Raw genomic sequence first — 19,669 nt, forward strand, 5'->3', positions numbered from 1 at the left:
ATCCCGACACAGGCTCAGGTACACACACACACACACACACACACACACACACACACACACACACACACACACACACACACACATACACACATACACACATACACACACACACACACACACACACACTCACACACTCACGCTCACACACTCACACACACACACACACACACACACATACACGCACACACACACACACACACTCACACACACACACACACACACACACACTCACACACACACACACTCACACTCACACACACTCACACTCACACTCTCACACACACATACACACTCACACTCACACACACACACACACACACACATACACGCACACTCACGCACACACATACACACACACACACACACACACACACACTCACACACACACTCACACTCACACTCACACAAACTCACACTCTCACACACACACACACTCACACACACTCACACACTCACACACACACATACTTGTCTAAGCGTTTTTTGGGGACTACAAGCTGGAAGCTACATTGTGGGGACTCGCCTTTCTAAAGGCTTTAGGAGCAAACGAAAGACAGATTCATGTTTCAACTGGCGTTTTTAAAACGGCTGTCACTTCAAAATAAAGAAAATACATTATTAAAGCAATGTGACATTTTCCTACATTCTGGGGACAATTTCTGGTATTCAAAGCATGTGGGGACCAGCAGATACACACACACAACTTTCTGGTATTTTGTACAATGTAGGTACTTGTGAACAATCTGGGGACAAATGTTATGAACAGTTGAAATGCACCTATAATGTATATTTATAACACAAGACAACGGATGTAGACACATTAACAGGTCTTTTATTTGTTTCTTTTTAAACCAGTTTTTTGCCATTTGTGATGCAGTATTTATGCACAGATAACTAATGACTGCTTTTTAAAATGTAAAGCAATCACAAACAATACTAAAAACTTAAGCTGCCAGTCAAATAATAACTCATCTCAAAAAGATGTTTTTTCAAGAGAACAAGCTTATAAGAGAACTCTATTTGGTGCTATACAGAACCATTTCAAAATGGTTCATTAGTAGATCCACATACAACACATTCTCCAAACTGAAAAACCATTTCACCATGTGAAGAAACATTTAGGCATGCAAATAGCTCTTTCACTGTTCTTACTAAAGAACCCTTGAAGAACCATTTTTTTGAGATTGACAAAAATTGTACAATGAAATAAAACATTTTTCTTTTGGAACTTTGAACAGAAAAAACAAAGACTGTGCAAATGACATTTGCTCTGGTTTACATTTTCCTTTTAAGTGCAGTGATTCTGTTCTTTACAAAGAACTTTACAGATAACCAATCTCGGTCTTTGAATGCAACAGGTTCAGCTTTTATACAGGCCTCACAATCTTTTTTTCCTGGCACTGTGCAAGTTTTAATGAACCTGTTCAGATGTTTTTCAACTGCTTTCACTTCACTGGTCTCCCATTTCTTTCTCTTAACCATCCGTACACCTGAGTAAATGCAGAACATGTTTAGTCAAAACAACCAATGTCTTTCAATGTCATAAAAGTTTATTTATTAGACAATACCTTTGGGAACTGATGTGGTACTGGTTGGTTCTATTGCTTGCTCAGCCAAGGACTCCTGAGCTTGCTGTGTAGATGGTTCCAAGTCCGGTTTTGCTCCAGGATCTACATAAACCCAAACCAAACACTCTTTTTGAAAATATTTTAAATAGCCAAGGACATGCCCAAATAATAATAATAATAATAATAATAATAATAATAATAATAATACGACTATATAATTGCATTTCCTGAAGAAAATGCAGAGTTATTGCTGAGATAAGTCCTATATGACTGCTAAAGTGCTGCTATGTTGTTGATGTGGTCTTGCTATGTGATGCTAAGGGTGCTGCTAGGTTGTTGCAAACTACCACCTATACTAGGCGGCAAAAATATAAGAGACAATGTCAAAGGTGGATTATTACACAGGTGACGACGGCAATGACATTGGTTCAACTGTGCAGAAGAAGCCAAATGGTAAACCACTTCTGTACAGTCTATCAAGAAAATCACATGGACAGGAACAACAAAATGTTTGGTATTAACGTGCACTCAGCTTATTACAGAGGAAGAGCTGGGTACACCTTGCTTGCATGACACAGCTAGGTCACATATTTTTGCTTTAGCTGATGAGAAAGAGAGAATTCAAAGCTACAAACTTGGATTGTTTGCAGCAGGAATCATGGCAAGCTGGAAAACACAAGTCTACTACTCAGGTCATGAACAACAAAGAAATTGAGTGGCTTTTATTGTCAACAAAGATGTCAACAAGACCATTATTGGATGCAATTCTGTGAATGATTGAATGATGTCAATCTGATTTCATGCATAACTATTCAACATTCCATTCATTCAAGTTTACTCCCCAACAACAGATGCTAATAAAGAAGAAATGAAAAAGTTTTATTATGAAGCTCAGGGTAAATTGACAAGATCTGCAAATAAGTTATCCTGCTGGTAACTGGAATACCATAGTCAGAAATCAAAAGGAGGGAAATATAGTTGTACAAGGATATCTTCATTACTAATACCTTCTTGAAGTAACCAAAACAACATCATGACAAACATGGAAACAAGGATTGTTTTCTATGTGCACTCAGAAATAAATATCAATCTCTAGTTGGTATACCAAGGGAGGTTTAATGGACCGGTCTGAGGAAAAATAAAGCTCAATCAACAACATCCTTCCTGATGTGCGCTAGATTATGGAGAAAGCCAAGGAGATCAACAAAGAAGTCAACATGTACTTCTTTGACTACAACAAGTCTTCGACGGGGTTGACCACACAAAATTATGCAACTCTTCAGGAAGATGGGAATACAAGAACATCATCATTCTACTGAGAAACCTGTACACTGATCAATAAGCTACAGTCCGGACAGAGAACGGACAAATAGAATAATTCCACATTGGGACAGGAGTTAGACAAAGCTACATTGTTTCACCTTACCTGTTCAACCTGTATGCTGAACATTTAATGAGACGCAGGACTGCAGCAAAATGTTTGTGGATTCAAGACATCGATAACCTTCAATATGCGGATGACAACATTTGCAGCAGAAAATCAGGAAGACCTAAAGGCCCTTATAAGGAAGGTTAAAGAACAGAGTGAAAAGATGGGACTTTAGCTCTATATGAAGACTAAGGTTAGGACAATAAGAAAGAGCACCAACTGTATCACTGATGGAGAAGATGTCAAAGAGATGGACAGCTTTTGCCAACTTTAACTGATTAACAACAAAGGATCCAGCAGTCAAAGCTGAACTGGAAAAGTCTTTCAAATGCAAAAAATCTGTCTCTCCACATAAAGATTAGAACTGTCCAGACTGTGGTCATCTCTGTCGTTCTTTATGGATATGAAAGCTGATCGATAAAAAAAAGTGGGAAATACTGATGCATTTGAACTGCTGGCAAAGTCTTCTGAAGGAACCTTGGATGTCAAAGGAAAAAACCAATGGGCCCTTGACCAAATCAAGCCTCAACTTTCCCTCAAAGTCCAGATAATAAACTGACACACTCTTTGGGATTTGGGAATATTCTGAGAAGAACCACTGCAAAAGATAATGATGCTTGGAAGAGTTGAGAAGTGGAGGTCAAGAAAGAGGACAATGCGAGGAACAATAAACAAGGCCATTATAAAGCCTGAAGACCCAAAACGAAGACCAGGATGTTCTTGAGAAACACTATCAATATGGTCTCCAGGGGTTGGAAACAATTTGACAGCACTTAGCAATAATATAGGAGGCTAATATGTGCTAAGGATCTTACACCAAGCAGTCTCTTTTTCCTTAAATCTATTAAAGAGAAAAACGTAGATTTTTCATCCTGATTTTGGAAGTTAACATATTTTTAGAAATGTGGTCAATGTGTTTTAAATGTGTTTCAAAATGTTTGCCGTATAACTGTGCCTCTATATAAAATAACTACTAATGAGTATGTCTCCTGGTAAAATTACACTATGAGCGCAAAAAACCAACCCCAAACAACACCGTAACACGATTATTGAAAAGTATAGGCTAAGGGATGGATACTGAACAAATACAATATCTTGCATCATTTTGGCGAGCTGGTCAAAGGCCAAATTTGACCTTTAGGGCAGAGTTATTTAATTAAAATTCAATAAGGTCCAGTTAACGAAAATCAAGCAAAGGTCCAGAACATCATATTGTCTAACTTATATTATGATTCAGTGCCATATACCGTTTACTGAAGTAGCTGAGTAGGAATATCAACATCTTATGTAGTCTACAACCGAATGTCAAATCAAATAAAGTACAATTCAGTAATATTTCAACATTTGTCAGTTTTCTCTTTTTAGATCACACCATGTGAAATAACTTCCCTCTGACTCACATTCTTCTCTTACTGCTGTGTCTCGCCTCGTCCCTTCCCTGTGTGGCGTCACTCACTTGAGTCTGTGCTCATTGTAATGCACAGATCTGATTGGCTGAGTGTGTCACATGTGATATTGACAATGCATGCGATTAGTCTGTGAGTTTCCTGGGCACTAAAACGGTAACGTAATGACTAGAAATGATACCCCGATTAAAATAGGACCACGCGGTCATAATTACATATTTATCCAGAATTTATCGGTTATAGGCCCCGGTCAGCATGGAACAGCGTCTGGGTCCCAACTTGGACTATGGTCCACCTATTAGTGACCTCTGCTTTAGGGTGATTATACATACCTATGCAATAAGACTGAAAACTGAAATTGTTAAGGTGGCTCTCCCAAATGGATTCAATGCAAGATACACAGTAGATTTATCATTTTAATTTGTGTTAATTTTTATATAAATCGGTGAGCAAAGTTCTTTAAATCCACTGTGATTGCAGGAGTGAGTGCTTTCATAAGTATATTTGGGAATAATGCTGACCTTCATCCGATTCATCCTCTGTTTCTGACAGATCTTTTGACAATTCCGAACTCTGAACAAGTACTGCTTCTATGAAAACAACAACAACAATACATATTGACTTAACACAATCATATGTTAACTACTTACATTTTCAGTTGCCTACAATTAATATATGAACTCCATTCAACATACCATTTGGATCGATGTGAATTTCATCCAGGTTCTTTCCGCTGAACTCCCCAAGTCTTCCTGTCTCTAATGCCATCAAAATTTTGCTGATCTTGGCCAGCTGGAGAGTGCCTTCAGGAAGTCTATAATAGTCCCTGTGAACTCTCACATCATGCCCTAAAAAGTCAGCCAGCTGATCCAATTCTGTGTTACTGAGGTTCAAAACATTGGACAGGGTTGCTATGTGTTTACGAAGCTTTGTCGATGAAAGTGCCTTTGGATTCTTTGCTCCACATTCTGTTGCAAATTCACGAAGACAATCAGATCCCCTTAGGTGCGACAGTGCTGCAGGACGTGCAAAAACTTATAAATGTTTTCAGATGGAACTGCACATTCTTCTCTTTTTTCTTTAAGAAGCTCCATGTTTCTCTGCACTGTAGGTGTTAAAAGAACTGGGACCTTTCGCCCTCGCTTTCCCCGTATTTCAATGCGAGAAAAATGATGGCAGAGTCTCTTTTCAAGCTCTGAAAGGGCAAGAGCAACGTCTTCGTGCAAGTCATCTGTACTTCTGTTGGCAAACGATGTTAATGGCATTTTTGAGACCTCACCTTCTCTTCTGCGATTGAAGAGGATGGTCTGAGCCAGGGTAACCTTTGCAAGAAGTGTCCAGTTCTTGGAGGAAGCATCTGCTGATAGTTTCTGAAAGAACTCCTCTTGCTTTTGATCAAGATACAAGTGAAGCATTTTCACATCCTCAGTAAAAGGAAGAACAAGAGGAGCATTCCACTTGACTTCCCTCTGTGTCCGGAGCGCATGTGATGATATCAGTTCACCCCATCTTGCTGCATACATGTCTGAAAAGTTGCGTGCTTTTTCTGCTCTTTCAGTGTCCTTATCCATCATTGCCTGAAATGAGACCAAAGAAGCAATCTTCTGTAAACTATGACCCAGTTTCAGTGCAAGGGATGGTCGTTGATATGTGCACTTTTCTTCGTCATAACCGCAGACTTTTCTGATAGCAGTGATGACATGCATAAAGTTAGCTGGGTCAACAAAATCCTCCATTTTGCACAAAGAAGTAACTTCCCTTGCTGTAATTAACAATCTGCCAACTTCTCTCATTTTTTGTCGAACATATTCGTGCTTGCCAGTATCTGAACCAATCCTGTTGTAAAAATACTCTCCCAATCTTCTGATGTACAAATCTGTTTTAATGGCAAGTGCCACCTCATCATGGCTCATGGTACTGAGAAGTTTCCACAGCCCAGCACTGGTTCCATGAGGTGCAGGTCCCATATAAGCACTTTGTGAAAGCACCCTGTTCTTTCCTGGTTTGGGTTGGGAATCATTTTTCCTCAGCTTACACTGTTTCATATGACGCCAGAGAAACTTTTTTGCAAAGAGTCCTTGACAGTTGAAGCAGTGTACAAAGCAAAGAGAATCACAGTCTTTTCTGGGCTTCTTACAAGGTACAAGATCACCCTTTCCACACTGTAGAACCTCAGAATTATGGGCAAAATTCCCTCTATTCCTGAGGTGATCTAGTAACCTTCTCCTTTCTTTTGAACCTTTTGAAAAACTCAAAGCTTTCACAACTTCAGATTCATTACAATGAACCTGCTCTAAATGTCTTGCCATTTTTGATAGCGCTTTGCTACAAAACAAACAATATTGTTTCTTGTCATATGCTCTGGGTTTACTAGTTGGCTTTGAGATTCCTCTGACCAAAACAGAGCCTGACTGGTCAGGTACAACTTCAGAGCCTGACTGGTCAGGTACAACTTCAGAGCCTGACTGGTCAGGTACAACTTCAGAGCCTGACTGGTCAGGTACAACTTCAGAGCCTGACTGGTCAGGTACAACTTCAGAGCCTGACTGGTCAGGTACAACTTCAGAGCCTGACTGGTCAGGTACAACTTCAGATTCATTGGCAGCAGCTGTTGTCTTGGCTTTTCTTTTAGTAACTGAAATCATATGACTGCATGCACTTTCATCTGAGCTACTATCTGAAGACCCAGGTACATACTCATCATCACTGCTTTGCACACTACTGATGGAGCAGGCATCATCAAGCTACAAAAAAAAAAACAAAAAAAACATAGCTTACATGTGAACACGGCTGTATACTTTCTTGCATTACGGTTGTTGTCACCTAAAAATAACTCACAATTAAGCCCAAAAGTGCAAGTTTTTTAGCAAACTAAAGCCTGGCCAAAAACCATAAATGTGCAGAATGTAAAGATTATGCAAAACAAAAATAAATATAAAATTACTTTTTTCCCCCCTCTAGAACATGAAAATTATTTTAAACAGTGTTTTGTTAGGATATTGTGTAAAAGTTTCATTTAAATAATGGGCACCACTAGTCATCTGAAATTAATCTTGTGCCAGCACTGGTAGACTACAGTGTACATTGTGGGGACTTGACGTTTACAATGTAAAAAATATAAGAAAATAAGCAGTTTTATACCTCGTTACAGAAAGTAAACTCAAGCTGTGAATGCTGAGTGCAATGCTGATCGTCTCCAGAGGCAACCTCTGACTCCAGACGATTACTGTCTATTTCCATTCCATTTTTTGTCATCTGAAATAGATAAAACAATTACCAATAAGCCCAAACGTAAAGGCAATGTTTACACACTACAACTAAGCTGAACACTGTCAAGTTGTAGAAAGTATTTTTAAGCTAAACACACCAAAAAAAGAAATATTTCTAGATTAAAATTATAATATTTTACACTACATGTCTCGTGAGGACTTTGTGTAAAACCTTCACCTTCAAAGACAATGTGGGGACTCAGTGGGGGAAGGGCACCACTAGTCAATGGAAAATCTTGTGCCAGCACTGGTAGACTACAGTGTACATTGTGGGGACTTGACGTTTACAATGTAAAAAACATAAGAAAATAAACAGTTTTATACCTCGTTACAGAAAGTAAACTCAAGCTGTGAATGCTGAGTGTGATGCTGATCGTCTCCAGAGGTACGTTCTGACTCCAGACGATTACTGCCTGCTTCCATTTCATTTTTTGTCATCTGAAATAGACAAAACAATTACCAACAAGCCCAATAATAAAAGCAATGTTTACACGCTACAACTAAGCTGAACACTGTGAAGTTGTAGAAAGTATTTTTAAGCTAAACACACCAAAAAAAGAAATATTTCTAGATTAAAATTATAATATTTTACACTACATGTCTTGTGAGGACTTTGTGTAAAACCTTCACCTTCAAAGACAATGTGGGGACTCAGTGGGGGAAGGGCACCACTAGTCAATGGAAAATCTTTTGCCAGCACTAGCAGACTACAGTGTACATTGTGGGGACTTGACGTTTACCATGTAAAAAACTAATGAAAATAAGCAGTTTCATACCTGGTTGGGGAAAGTAGACTCAAGCTGTGAATGCTGAGTGCAATGCTGATCGTCTCCAGAGGTACGTTCTGACTCCAGACGATTACTGCCTGCTTCCATTTCATTTTTTGTCATCTGAAATAGACAAAACAATTACCAACAAGCCCAATAATAAAAGCAATGTTTACACACTACAACTAAGCTGAACACTGTCAAGTTGTAAGAAGTATTTCTAGGCTAAACACACCAACAAAAAAAACATTCTAGATAAAATTAATAATATTTTACACTACATGTCTCGTGAGGACTTTGTGTAAAACCTTCACCTTCAAAGACAATGTGGGGACTCAGTGGGGGAAGGGCACCACTAGTCAATGGAAAATCTTGTGCCAGCACTGGTAGACTACAGTGTACATTGTGGGGACTTGACGTTTACAATGTAAAAAACATAAGAAAATAAACAGTTTTATACCTCGTTACAGAAAGTAAACTCAAGCTGTGAATGCTGAGTGTGATGCTGATCGTCTCCAGAGGTACGTTCTGACTCCAGACGATTACTGCCTGCTTCCATTTCATTTTTTGTCATCTGAAATAGACAAAACAATTACCAACAAGCCCAATAATAAAAGCAATGTTTACACGCTACAACTAAGCTGAACACTGTGAAGTTGTAGAAAGTATTTTTAAGCTAAACACACCAAAAAAAGAAATATTTCTAGATTAAAATTATAATATTTTACACTACATGTCTTGTGAGGACTTTGTGTAAAACCTTCACCTTCAAAGACAATGTGGGGACTCAGTGGGGGAAGGGCACCACTAGTCAATAGAAAATCTTTTGCCAGCACTAGCAGACTACAGTGTACATTGTGGGGACTTGACGTTTACCATGTAAAAAACTAATGAAAATAAGCAGTTTCATACCTGGTTGGGGAAAGTAGACTCAAGCTGTGAATGCTGAGTGCAATGCTGATCGTCTCCAGAGGTACGTTCTGACTCCAGACGATTACTGCCTGCTTCCATTTCATTTTTTGTCATCTGAAATAGACAAAACAATTACCAACAAGCCCAATAATAAAAGCAATGTTTACACACTACAACTAAGCTGAACACTGTCAAGTTGTAAGAAGTATTTCTAGGCTAAACACACCAACAAAAAAAACATTCTAGATAAAATTAATAATATTTTACACTACATGTCTTGTGAGGACTTTGTGTAAAACCTTCACCTTCAAAGACAATGTGGGGACTCAGTGGGGGAAGGGCACCACTAGTCAATGGAAAATCTTGTGCCAGCACTGGTAGACTACAGTGTACATTGTGGGGACTTGACGTTTACAATGTAAAAAACATAAGAAAATAAGCAGTTTTATACCTCGTTACAGAAAGTAAACTCAAGCTGTGAATGCTGAGTGTGATGCTGATCGTCTCCAGAGGTACGTTCTGACTCCAGACGATTACTGCCTGCTTCCATTTCATTTTTTGTCATCTGAAATAGACAAAACAATTACCAACAAGCCCAATAATAAAAGCAATGTTTACACATTACAACGAAACTAAACACTGTCAAGTTGTAGAAAGTATTTTTAGCCTAAACACACCAAAAAATAAATATTTCTAGATTAAAGTTATAATATTTTAATGTGCATGTCTTCTGAGGACTTTGTGTAAAACCTTCACTTTTTAAGACAGTGTGGGGACTCAGTGGGGGAAGGGCACCACTTGACATTTGAAACTAATCTTTTGCCAACACTGGTAAATCACAGTGTACATTGTGGGGACTTGACGTTTACCGTGTAAAAAATATAAGAAAATAAGCAGTTTTATACCTCGCTACAGAAAGTAGACTCAAGCTGTGAATGCGGAGTGCGATGCTGATCGTCTCCAGAGGCAACCTCTGACTCCAGACGATTTTTTTTCATCTGAAACAGAAAACAATTACCAATGAACCCATTTTGCTAGTTCAAAGCCTGCATTCAATATATTGTAAAATAAGGAACACAGAACACAAAATAGGGAAAGAAAGCTGATAATGCTAGATGACTTCTGTTTTACTCCAAATAACTCCCTCCACACCACAATTAAGCTAATAATGAGCTTTCCATGATCCCATACCCACCTGAAGAGGAGGTTGCTACAAGTTACAAGCCAAAGGTTGCAAGATTGGAAACACAAAGATGGCACTGGTTGGACACTGAATGCAATTTTACAAAATATTCCATGGCAGCTTTACAGAATCTAAGCCTAAAGCCAATGGCTCAGCAGGCCAAGAGCAGTAAACCGACAGCAGTGAAAGAGTTTGCTACTGTAGATACTGGTGCCGAAAAAGGCACCGTGAGAGAAGGCACCTTGTAACAGTACTGAGATAACCCTAGTAAGGAGTAAATGAAATTAGGTTTAGAAAACAAACAGCAAATGGTGCAGCATCATGAGATGGATGGGTCAGCCGAGCATAGTCTGCATGAGAGAAGCTCAACAGGTTAACAAATGCATTGTGATCAAGGAAGAGCATCTCTGAAGGCGACGAGGTAGATGTGCATAGTCCACGTGAAAAGCATAAAAGTTTATGCTCACTCTATTCAACAATCTGATGAAAATCTTCATTTAAATGCTCACTACAAGTAATCCGATGCAAAATGATGCGCATGCGTGGTGTAGCGTTTAGAGTAAATATCACGTGAGGTCCAGTCAGAGTGAGATGAGCAGCAGTGAGCAGTGATTGTGTTTTTAACTGCTTTAAAATGACTTCAGACTCAGGAAAACGTCCTTCACATGTCCTTATTAAAGAAGGCCGAGAGGAAGACGTTGTGCTCTGAGACGCATAAGCTGGACGTCCGTCCCGCCGCCGTCTTTTAAAGATCAGAGCATGAACTTCGTCTCCTCTGCAGTCCAGTTTCTGCTCTGCTCTGCCATGTATAAACTCTCACTATGCACGCCGCGCATGCACAGAGCATTCTTACACATTCTGATTGGAGTGTAATCGGATTCAGGCGTGGTACATGGCTGTTATTCTTCTATTTAATGGATTATTTAGAGGTTTACCCACCTCGTTCAATCGTATAGAAATTGTATTCCGAATAGCCTCAATCGGCTTAGTCTATTCCGATTGAGGCGTTTACATGAACGTATTCTATTCCGATTGAGCTATTAGTCGGATTATTAACAGACTATCAGGCTGCATGTAAACGTGGCTACTGACGTCAGTGCACACTCTGCCACAGTGTTTTTGTGGGTTTTATGAGGAAAAACAGCAAAACGCGTGCTGCTGGACAATAAGAGTTACACTGAATATATCATTTTCAAAATAAAATCTGCCACAATGATAAGACAAGAACGTTGAGTTTATTTACAGCAACAAACAGACTACTGCTGAAACTCATGAATGCCATGATGACGATTAGAACCAGGCATCAAAAACTGAAATATTGATTAAAATACAACGTTTTAAGGATTCTAGGAGGTTATGACAACGTACAATGTAGTATTGATTACTTTCGCCTTCTCATCAACGTCGTCACAACTTACTAGAAAGTTGTCAATGTCGTCATAACTTTCTGAGAAATTACATTTCAATGTTGTGACAACGTAGAGAGCACCAAGCACATGACGCCATGGGTACCAAAACAGGACGCGGTCACAATGTAACTGTGTTTGCAGGGCTGGCAGGAATAAAACTTGGTGGTTTTGCCTGTCTAATGGGAACTGGCTTTATGGTTGCCATTAGAGGGCTTTAGGAAACAATCAAATGTACCTGGATTAATCCCAGAAGACCTGATTAAACGATCAGAATCCTTTACACTGTGATATCAGCCCATCAGAAAAACAGAGAACACCTTTAGTGACTACTGAAAACCACCAAGAACCAATAGACTCTTTTAAAGGGTTCTATGATTTTTTTTTTTTCTCAACAGGGAGGTACATTAAACACTCTCTAGCCATGTTATGAACAAAAAATGGATTAAGTGATGATGTCTCTAAGCAGCAGCAGCCAGAAGTTAACGTGCCGTTGGGCTGTTTCTGCCGTTGTGGCAGAGTGCATGACGTCACTGGGGCTGATACTGCATCTGTCTGAAGGCCTGCAGCCAGACTCTCCTGGTACTGGTTGACTACATTACACATTGTGCAGACTTCGCATCACCTGTGTGAACACGCTTGAGCAGTTTGCTTACCTGGACGCCAAAAGCAGGTTTGTGCTGCGAAGGCTTGATGCAGTGCTGATCATCTCCAGAGGCACCTTCTGACTCCAGATGATTGTTGTCCGCTTCCATTCCACTTTTTATCACCTGCTATGGACACAACAGTCATTATTAAACACAAAATAAAAGGGAAATCCTGCTATGGAAACAGCACGCAACACGTGAGCCGTACCATGCTGTAACTGACTGGCACTGTTCTGATCATCTCTATATAGTTTACATAAACTCAGATTAACAGTATCCTTTCCTTTCAAGCCTCCATTTACATTATGAATATGATGTCTTAAAAATATATTCACTGTTTGGCATCTAATTATCCACTACTGGTACAAGAAGTGACATTCTTACTTCACTCCTCCACGGACAATCACCATCTCCATAATTATACGTAATCTCCTCTCCAGGTGTGATGTCTCTTAAAGCAAACAGGCACAAATGTGGCCTTCCCTCCACGATGAGTCTCTTCATTTTACAGTTGGGGTTAATGTGGTCATCATTAACCAGTCTTCCAAGACTGCCATCGTCCCTTGCAGCATCAATACTGGATTTGAACAAACAGAAGTCAGTTATTGAAGGTCATATTTTAGTTGTATAGTTGTAAAATTAAAGTCTAATAAAAGCAAAAATTACATTATTCACAATTATTTCACTTCATAACAGTGTCAGTGTCATTTTGGTCGTATTATTATATTATCATTACTAGACTATTCACTATTTCCTTCTACCTCTGAAGCACCTGTGCTCAGTACGCGTCTACAGGCTGGGCTGATCAGCGCGTTGGGGGGGCGATCAAAAAGTGAATGGCGAACGCGTCTGTAAACAAAACGATGTCGCTGGGAAAACGCGCGGCGCTAACGGCAGAAACCTGTTCGATTTCTGAAGGTTTAAATATTAATGCGTCACAGCAGCGAAGCGTTTAAAGCCCATCTAACACCAGTCTACCGCCCACGTCTCCGCGCGGCCCGGAGCGCGGTCCCGACCGCGGAGCGACGCGCCGCGACTGAAACCCCCCCCCCCCAACCCCCCCCCAGTTAACCTCCCGGCCCAGAGAAGAAGGGAAATGTTACTCACGTCCAGAACTTTCCGTGCCAGAGGAAGTCGAACATGAAGGCGTTCATGGCGCGCCGTCTCCTCCGACTCTCCTCCGCGCTGATCAGGTCTCCTCTGTACTCCAGCACGAACTCTCCCCTCGCCAAGCCCGTCACGGCGAACACCCCCCTGCCTAAATTCAGAACCACAGACCGCGCTGACACCGACCGCCCGCGCGGGGGTCCAGTCCAGCTGACTGACCTGCTCTGCTCACCTTTAAATGAACTGATGTGCTTCACCTCCAGCCCCGCTCTGTCGCGGCCGGCCGCGACGTGGAAAACAGCGTCGTTTGTCGGGCTCTTCCTCCTCATCTCCCGGACCGAGCCCCCGCAGCGGGTCTGAAGGCCTCGCTATGCCCGGCGCTTTAACTGTTTAAAGGCCCCGCAGGGCTGAGCGCTAACAACCAGCTAACTAGCGCTAGCCAATTAACGAGAACACGGCGCTGTTTAAACTAAACTCCTGCATTCACCGCTCGACTAGGGGTTTATATACAAACACAGCTGATTTGTAAAACACGGCGTGGTTAAAACCTTCAGCCTGACGGGGAAACTTAACTCACACAGCTCACGCGCTGGGCTAGCTCGGCTTCTCACTGCTGACTGGGAAACTGCGGCCCTGATTAAGGTGGTACCTCATTGGCTCACAGTTCCAATGATTGCTTCCCGTTTCAACCAATCAGAGTTCAGCATTGCTGTACCACGTGATCAAGTGTGCGTCCGCACTTGTTTTTACAGTCTTTGGCCACAGGGGGCGTGTACACACTTTGAGCAGTTCCCGCTAAACACTCGCACACTGTTTTTAGAGTTTTTGTTTATGCTGGGGACTTTTGAGATTTTAAGGGGGTAGGTTCAGCTCAACGAGATAGACATGCTGCAATGGTTAACTTCGTGGGGACTCGATTTTTGGTCCCCACAATGACACAAGTCCCCACTTTATTGGTGTGCTTACTGGTCGAAGTCCCCATATTATAAGGTTTACAAACACACACACTCACACACACACACACACACACACTCACACACACACACACACACTCACACACACACATACACACACACTCACACTCACACACACACACACACACACACACACTCACACTCACACACACTCACACACACACACACATACACGCACACACACACACTCACACACACACATACACACACACACACACACACTCACACACACACACACATACACACACACTCACACTCACACACACACTCACTCACACACATACACACATACACACTCACACTCACACACACACACTCACACTCACACACACACACACACACACTCACATACTGTGTGTGTGTGGGTGTGTGTGTGTTTAGCTGACAGATTTGGAGGTGAAGTTTCTGGAGAGCTGTCGCTCGGCAGAGGAACCGGACGGTCAGAATCAGGATGGGTCGGTTCTGAAATCCACCCAAAGGTACTGAACACATCAGAGCCACAGCGGGTCACAGAATCCGTGGTTCTGTTCAGTTCAATGCGCCGCTGTCTCGACTGTAAGCGCTGCAGTGCAGATGGTTTATCTGATTTGCTCGTGTGTAGGTGGCTGTGAGCTCCATATCAGCTCATTTAATTGATTGATAAACAGTTGAACTTGTTTGAAGTGACCGTATTCAGTCATTCTCTCACTACGGTGTCAGATAATGTTGTTTACTTATTGAACAGTGTTATGCAGTAATTTTGGAAAATAAGTGATCTATTTATGTATCGCTGTCTTTCTGCAGGTGTGCTGTTTGCCCTGTAGATGGCAGTGTTGAGCGCAGCCCTTCTCACATTCGCACTGACTCCTCCATCCAGCCGGAGTCCACTGAAGAGGAGCACACAGCCTCCGATGGCTGCCCCAGGTAGGGGGCAGTGCAGCTTCTACTGTTCATATGATGTTCATATGATCCACACAGTCACTCTGACAGACTGTAATACACTACAGGAAGCGTAGGGGGCGATACGGCTTCTACTGTTTCATTTAAAAAGCTCTATAATGTTCATATGATCCACACAGTCGCTCTGACAGACTGTAATACACTACAGGAAGCGTAGGGGGCGATACGGCTTCTACTGTTTCATTTAAAAAGCTCTATAATGTTCATATGATCCACACAGTCGCTCTGACAGACTGTAATACACTACAGGAAGCGTAGGGGGCGATACGGCTTCTACTGTTTCATTTAAAAAGCTCTATAATGTTCATATGATCCACACAGTCGCTCTGACAGACTGTAATACACTACAGGAAGCGTAGGGGGCGATACGGCTTCTACTGTTTCATTTAAAAAGCTCTATAATGTTCATATGATCCACACAGTCGCTCTGACAGACTGTAATACACTACAGGAAGCGTAGGGGGCGATACGGCTTCTACTGTTTCATTTAAAAAGCTCTATAATGTTCATATGATCCACACAGTCGCTCTGACAGACTGTAATACACTACAGGAAGCGTAGGGGGCGATACAGCTTCTATAATGTTATGTTTGTATGTTAGTCCCTTGCAGATCCGTCTGAGGTGTCGTCGTCGGACTGCATTAAAGTCAGATCAGAGCTCAGAGGACAGGGAGGAGTCATGTTCAGAGTCCAGCACACCTGAGTGGTCACATGACCCTGCTGACATCATCCAATCAGAGCCGTGAGTCCTAATTCATTTCTACATCATTTTCCATCATATTTCATGTCTTAGAGTTAAACCAGCTTTTCTCACCTGTATTTGGAGAGTCCACTGTAGTCCACTATAGATCATCTACAGATGACCAAGCTGTTAACAATCTCTCTGTAGAAACTCAGCTGAATGTAAACAGTGGTGGGGTCAGGGTTCGGATTAGTATTAGGACCAGTGTGAGGGTTGGGTTTAGGTTTTGGGTTGAGTTTAAGGTCAGGTTTAGGATTCGGAGCAGTGTGAGGGTTGGGTTTAGGTTTTGGGTTGAGTTTAAGGTCAGAGTTAGGATTCGGAGCAATGTGAGGGGTGGGTTTAGGTTTTGGGTTGAGTTTAAGGTCAGAGTTAGGATTCGGAGCAGTGTGAGGGTTGGGTTTAGGTTTTGGGTTGAGTTTAAGGTCAGAGTTAGGATTCGGAGCAGTGTGAGAGTTGGGTTTAGGTTTTGGGTTGAGTTTAAGGTCAGAGTTAGGATTCGGAGCAATGTGAGGGGTGGGTTTAGGTTTTGGGTTGAGTTTAAGGTCAGAGTTAGGATTCGGAGCAGTGTGAGGGTTGGGTTTAGGTTTTGGGTTGAGTTTAAGGTCAGAGTTAGGATTCGGAGCAGTGTGAGGGTTGGGTTTAGGTTTTGGGTTGAGATTAAGGTCAGAGTTAGAATTCAGAGCAGTGTGAGTGTTGGGTTTAGGTTTTGGGTTGAGTTTAAGGTCAGGTTTAGGATTCGGAGCAGTGTGAGGGTTGGGTTTAGGTTTTGGGTTGAGTTTAAGGTCAGAGTTAGGATTCGGAGCAGTGTGAGGGTTGGGTTTAGGTTTTGGGTTGAGTTTAAGGTCAGAGTTAGGATTCGGAGCAGTGTGAGGGTTGGGTTTAGGTTTTGGGTTGAGTTTAAGGTCAGAGTTAGGATTTGGAGCAATGTGAGGGGTGGGTTTAGGTTTTGCGTTGAGTTTAAGGTCAGAGTTAGGATTCGGAGCAGTGTGAGGGTTGGGTTTAGGTTTTGGGTTGAGTTTAAGGTCAGAGTTAGGATTCAGAGCAGTGTGAGTTTTGGGTTTAGGTTTTGGGTTGAGTTTAAGGTCAGGTTTAGGATTCGGAGCAGTGTGAGGGTTGGGTTTAGGTTTTGGGTTGAGTTTAAGGTCAGAGTTAGGATTCGGAGCAGTGTGAGGGTTGGGTTTAGGTTTTGGGTTGAGTTTAAGGTCAGAGTTAGGATTCGGAGCAGTGTGAGGGTTGGGTTTAGGTTTTGGGTTGAGTTTAAGGTCAGAGTTAGGATTCGGAGCAGTGTGAGGGTTGGGTTTAGGTTTTGGGTTGAGTTTAAGGTCAGAGTTAGGATTCGGAGCAATGTGAGGGGTGGGTTTAGGTTTTGGGTTGAGTTTAAGGTCAGAGTTAGGATTCGGAGCAGTGTGAGGGTTGGGTTTAGGTTTTGGGTTGAGTTTAAGGTCAGAGTTAGGATTCGGAGCAATGTGAGGGGTGGGTTTAGGTTTTGGGTTGAGTTTAAGGTCAGAGTTAGGATTCGGAGCAGTGTGAGGGTTGGGTTTAGGTTTTGGGTTGAGTTTAAGGTCAGAGTTAGGATTCGGAGCAGTGTGAGGGTTGGGTTTAGGTTTTGGGTTGAGATTAAGGTCAGAGTTAGAATTCAGAGCAGTGTGAGTGTTGGGTTTAGGTTTTGGGTTGAGTTTAAGGTCAGGTTTAGGATTCGGAGCAGTGTGAGGGTTGGGTTTAGGTTTTGGGTTGAGTTTAAGGTCAGAGTTAGGATTCGGAGCAGTGTGAGGGTTGGGTTTAGGTTTTGGGTTGAGATTAAGGTCAGAGTTAGAATTCAGAGCAGTGTGAGTGTTGGGTTTAGGTTTTGGGTTGAGTTTAAGGTCAGGTTTAGGATTCGGAGCAGTGTGAGGGTTGGGTTTAGGTTTTGGGTTGAGTTTAAGGTCAGAGTTAGGATTCGGAGCAGTGTGAGGGTTGGGTTTAGGTTTTGGGTTGAGTTTAAGGTCAGGTTTAGGATTCGGAGCAGTGTGAGGGTTGGGTTTAGGTTTTGGGTTGAGTTTAAGGTCAGGTTTAGGATTCGGAGCAGTGTGAGGGTTGGGTTTAGGTTTTGGGTTGAGTTTAAGGTCAGAGTTAGGATTCGGAGCAGTGTGAGGGGTGGGTTTAGGTTTTTGGTTGAGTTTAAGGTCAGAGTTAGGATTGAAACGGCGTGCAGGTACGCACCTCACAGCTGGGCGTGTCAGAGGTGTTAGCCAATCAGCAGCAACATGTATCTAAATGATATAAAGAAGGCGGAGCACAATGGACTATTACACTAATACAGACTCAGCCGCTGCAGCTCAGTGCTCCTCAGCAGCTCCTGAGGAACCCGATTGTTCAGGATGGAGGCCGAGCGCGTCCTGCCAGCCCTCAGTCGCGTAATCACAGCCGCGTTACAGCCTTTATACGCCGCTGTAGTTCAGCGCAAACTCAGACCCCTCCAGCCCCACAGGAAGTCGGTCAGTCAGGACGGGTTCCGTGTCTGAGGTTTCCTTCTGTAGCTTTACAATATTAGCGTGTTGCTAACTGCATGCCTACATCAGCTAATACCAGCCTGGACTGTGCTAGCACAGTCAGATTCCTGTTTTCCAGCTTTTCATTCCAATGGAACGGAAAATCCGGAGAATATGAGGCTAAATGTGGCTTCATGCGTTAAACAGTGTCTGACTGAGTTCAGGCTGCTCCAGCGTTCTGAGCTACGCTAACACACGTTTCCTTTTTATAGTATTATTAATAATAATAATAATAATAATAATATCATTTAAACGCAGCATGAGATCAGCACTTTTTGAATGCCACTGTTTCTTGTTTTCCATTTTATAGGTTTGGACATGTGGCGCAGTGCCCCCTGCTGTCCTGGCTGTCCCGCAGCAGGAGAACGCTGATGGTTCTGCTGGTGCTGTGTGGAACCACCATCATTGTGCTCATCCTGCTGTTGTATATCAGAGCTCCACTCCGCAGAACGTGACTGTGTTAATGTAGACACTGTAATTTTTTTGGATTATTTGTCTGCATATTTAACATGAATGACCAGGTTTAAGATTTAAAGGTGTAAATAAAAGTCCTTCACACTTGTGTGTTTCTTTAATTGTTTGTAAATGTTTTAATGTATATTTACTACATATAGTTTTGATCAAAGGCACCGAATGTGGCGAAAGCTATGGCAGCTTCATTTGCCATCAGTCCTAAAATGAAGTCTCTGCGCTTTGAGTGAGTGAAACGGTGCTGCTGTGTCTCCACACGGGGGCGGTACAGAGTTCAGTTTCAGATCATTTACACAGCTGAAGCTTCACGGTGGGAAATGC

General features: G+C 42.0%; 1 protein-coding gene across 4 annotated transcripts in view; it reads left to right on the forward strand.

Annotated features, from left to right (window-relative positions):
- si:ch73-352p18.4 (inositol 1,4,5-triphosphate receptor associated 2) overlaps positions 1–19,452 on the forward strand; it is a 45,404-nt gene extending 25,952 nt beyond the window's left edge. For all 4 annotated transcript variants that reach the window (XM_037532124.1, XM_037532122.1, XM_037532125.1 and 1 more), the window contains 5 exons: positions 1–18; positions 15,050–15,147; positions 15,452–15,571; positions 16,209–16,349; positions 19,188–19,452. The exon at positions 1–18 is cut by the window's left edge and continues 30 nt beyond it. In XM_037532124.1, coding sequence (XP_037388021.1) covers positions 1–18; positions 15,050–15,147; positions 15,452–15,571; positions 16,209–16,349; positions 19,188–19,332 — 522 coding nt within the window. In that variant the 3' untranslated portion in view covers positions 19,333–19,452. The remainder of the gene's footprint in view (positions 19–15,049; positions 15,148–15,451; positions 15,572–16,208; positions 16,350–19,187) is intronic.
- The last annotated feature ends 217 nt before the right edge of the window (positions 19,453–19,669 follow it).

Source organism: Pygocentrus nattereri, chromosome 21 (assembly GCF_015220715.1).
Source record: "Pygocentrus nattereri isolate fPygNat1 chromosome 21, fPygNat1.pri, whole genome shotgun sequence".
NCBI lineage: Eukaryota > Metazoa > Chordata > Actinopteri > Characiformes > Serrasalmidae > Pygocentrus > Pygocentrus nattereri.